This window comes from Danio rerio, chromosome 7 (assembly GCF_049306965.1).
Source record: "Danio rerio strain Tuebingen ecotype United States chromosome 7, GRCz12tu, whole genome shotgun sequence".
Taxonomy (NCBI): Eukaryota; Metazoa; Chordata; class Actinopteri; order Cypriniformes; family Danionidae; genus Danio; species Danio rerio.
Window position 1 is genome coordinate 11,602,501 of NC_133182.1, and position 2,500 is coordinate 11,605,000.

General features: G+C 39.3%; 2 protein-coding genes across 13 annotated transcripts in view; one reads left to right on the plus strand and one right to left on the minus strand.

The window, feature by feature from the left end:
- The window catches only part of cemip (cell migration inducing hyaluronidase 1), a 1,140,081-nt gene that overhangs the window by 640,183 nt on the left and 497,398 nt on the right, over window positions 1-2,500 (plus strand). The gene's annotated exons all lie outside the window — the stretch shown is intronic.
- The window catches only part of tmc3 (transmembrane channel like 3), an 86,049-nt gene that overhangs the window by 30,786 nt on the left and 52,763 nt on the right, over window positions 1-2,500 (minus strand). For all 12 annotated transcript variants that reach the window (XM_073908090.1, XM_073908083.1, XM_073908085.1 and 9 more), the window contains 2 exons: window positions 1,323-1,390; window positions 877-1,005 (listed from right to left, as the gene is read on the minus strand). In XM_073908090.1, the coding sequence (XP_073764191.1) occupies window positions 877-1,005; window positions 1,323-1,390 (197 nt within the window). The remainder of the gene's footprint in view (window positions 1-876; window positions 1,006-1,322; window positions 1,391-2,500) is intronic.

Consider the following 2,500-nt stretch of genomic DNA (forward strand, 5'->3'; position numbering starts at 1 on the left):
CTTAGTTTTACTTTCTGTTTCTCAGTGTGCGTTGTTGAGAGTAACACACATGCAGATTATTTCTAAATATTTTTTTTATTTTTACTAAAGCTCTGTTTTTTAAATATTCAAGGGTCATTTGATTATAATCAGTTTTATACCAATTGTATTTTGTTATAGAAGGACTTCTTTAACAATTGGTTGGGACAGAATAATAATTCGCCTATTGATTGTAGAATTTGCATAGCAATAAAAAAAAAAACTTCAATATGTACAACAAGAAACAATAAGCTAGAGTTTTGACAGCATATACTCTGTGGAAAAATTACTGAGTGTGTGTCTAAAGGGGTCACACACCAGAAGCGCCACTCGGCGACGCGCCGCGTAGTGCCACGCAGCATCATGCATTTTAGAATTCATACACTTCTTTCAGGGTACACAAACTGACGCCGCATGTCAGCGGCACCCAGCCACAACTCAGGACACTGTTCATATTTCTGCCGCGGCACAGAGCACAATCTGATTTGTTGCATTTTAAATAACATGCGAATGTGCCCGTCTGGTGTGCGATACTTTCAACTGTCATGTGCGCGCCGTGTTGCGGCACCGAGCGGTGCATCCGGTGTGTGACACCCTTAACGCTTTGGAATACAAGCAACAGCCACAGATATATTCCAGCAGCTGTGTGACACAATAAACGTGCATTAAGTTTCCACTGTTTTTCTTGTGCTCAAATGTTAAAAGGGCCCTCTGATGAATTGTCGGTCATTCCAAACTGCCTGACTTCACTCATCTCAACACCTGAGATAACTCCTGGACCATTAAAGCTCTGACCTCAGATCGGTGCTAAATGAAAACACTGTATAACCTCTAATGACCTGATTCTGCCTCACTGACCTGGAGGCCTTGAAGACCTGCTGATGGGGAACATTACAGGTCAGCACAGCCCAGCTCCGCAGGTACATCAAACCAATGAGCTTCAGGACGTTAAAGGCAGGCAGGCAGGGTGAAAAAAATGCTCCCATCCTACAGGACAGGGAATAAAAAAAACATAGAAAAGATTTATTCCTATCCTAAAAGAGTTCGTGCACCTGGAGCTTCAGATAAGTCATTATTGTGGGATGGCAAAGCTGGAGGGCAATGGAGCATTGCGTGAACCACAGGAACAGGACAGTTTATTGCTGATATCGATATATAAGCTCATATATAATAATACACAGAGACAGGATTTTAAATTAGGACTGTGTATAAGACATAAAAGCAGTCGCTGGAATGTAATAATCCTTAAATGGAGAATCATGACTTAGATTATTAGCTGATAAATGGATAAATCCATCACTTACCAGATCATTCCCTGGTTGTAAATCAGATGAAGAACATTTTCGGCTATTTTGAATTCTCCGTATTCTGGCTGTAAAGGGAAATTAATGTCATTGGAAAGGGAAAATATAAACATTCAATTGATCAAAAATATAAAAGTTGATGTAAAACAAATAAAAAAATAACAAAGAATTGACATTATGGATTCCACCAAATATATGATGCCTTTATAATTATAAGAAGAAGAAGACGACTGAAAGATCTCTTTATAACTATTTTCAGGAGCCAGCAAACTAGGTCAGAGGTCATGGAGACCTTGAGTGGAACTGAGGGCTGAGGACTGGAAACAACCGTTTCTATTGTTATTTCTATGAGTTAATACTATCTAAAATGTCTAAAAGTGATTTTACTGTTTTTACGGTTAATTATTTTAAAGTGATTCTACTTTTTATTCAAAATAGACTTTGTGTAGTAAGGATATACTGTAACTGCCTGAATGTAGATTATACCGGTTTTTAACCAGTTTTGATAAAGATGGCTGAGTATACACTCAGCCTTGGATAAGAAACAGATTATACTTTAAGTGTGTGTGTTTTATTTGATTGTTGATCTGTTTCACAGGTCTGGAGTCAGCTCTAATCAGTCTAAGGCAGGGGTCACCAATCTCGGTCCTGGAGGGCCGGTCTCCCTCCAGGGTTTAGCTCCAACTTGCCTCAACACACCTGCCTGGATGTTTCAAGTATACCTAATAAGACCTTGATCAGCTTGTTCAGGTGTGTTTGATTAGGGTTGGAGTTAAAATCTGCAGGACACCGGCCCTCCAGGAACAAGTTTGGTGACCCCTGTCTAAGGGATGACGTTTATGTTTAGATATTGTTCAGAATTGTACGCACGAACCCCACGTGGAAATTTTCCTAGTCTATCTGTGTTTTAACCAATCAGGTTAGAACACCAATATGTATGAGGCAGTTAATGACGTTATGTGAGAGTATAATTGTTATTGATTGGTGATTGTGAGCCTAGGAACTCATTGCCAGTGTTGAAGCTGGCTTCTGCAAATGAAACTGCAAACTATCTTCAGTAAACTTAATTTATTTATTTAAATCTCTGACTCCGGCTCTTCTTCATCTACCAGACTGGTCATTCTTTGGGTCAAACTGTAAACTATCCCTACACGATGAAGAAGAAGACGATAAAGAAG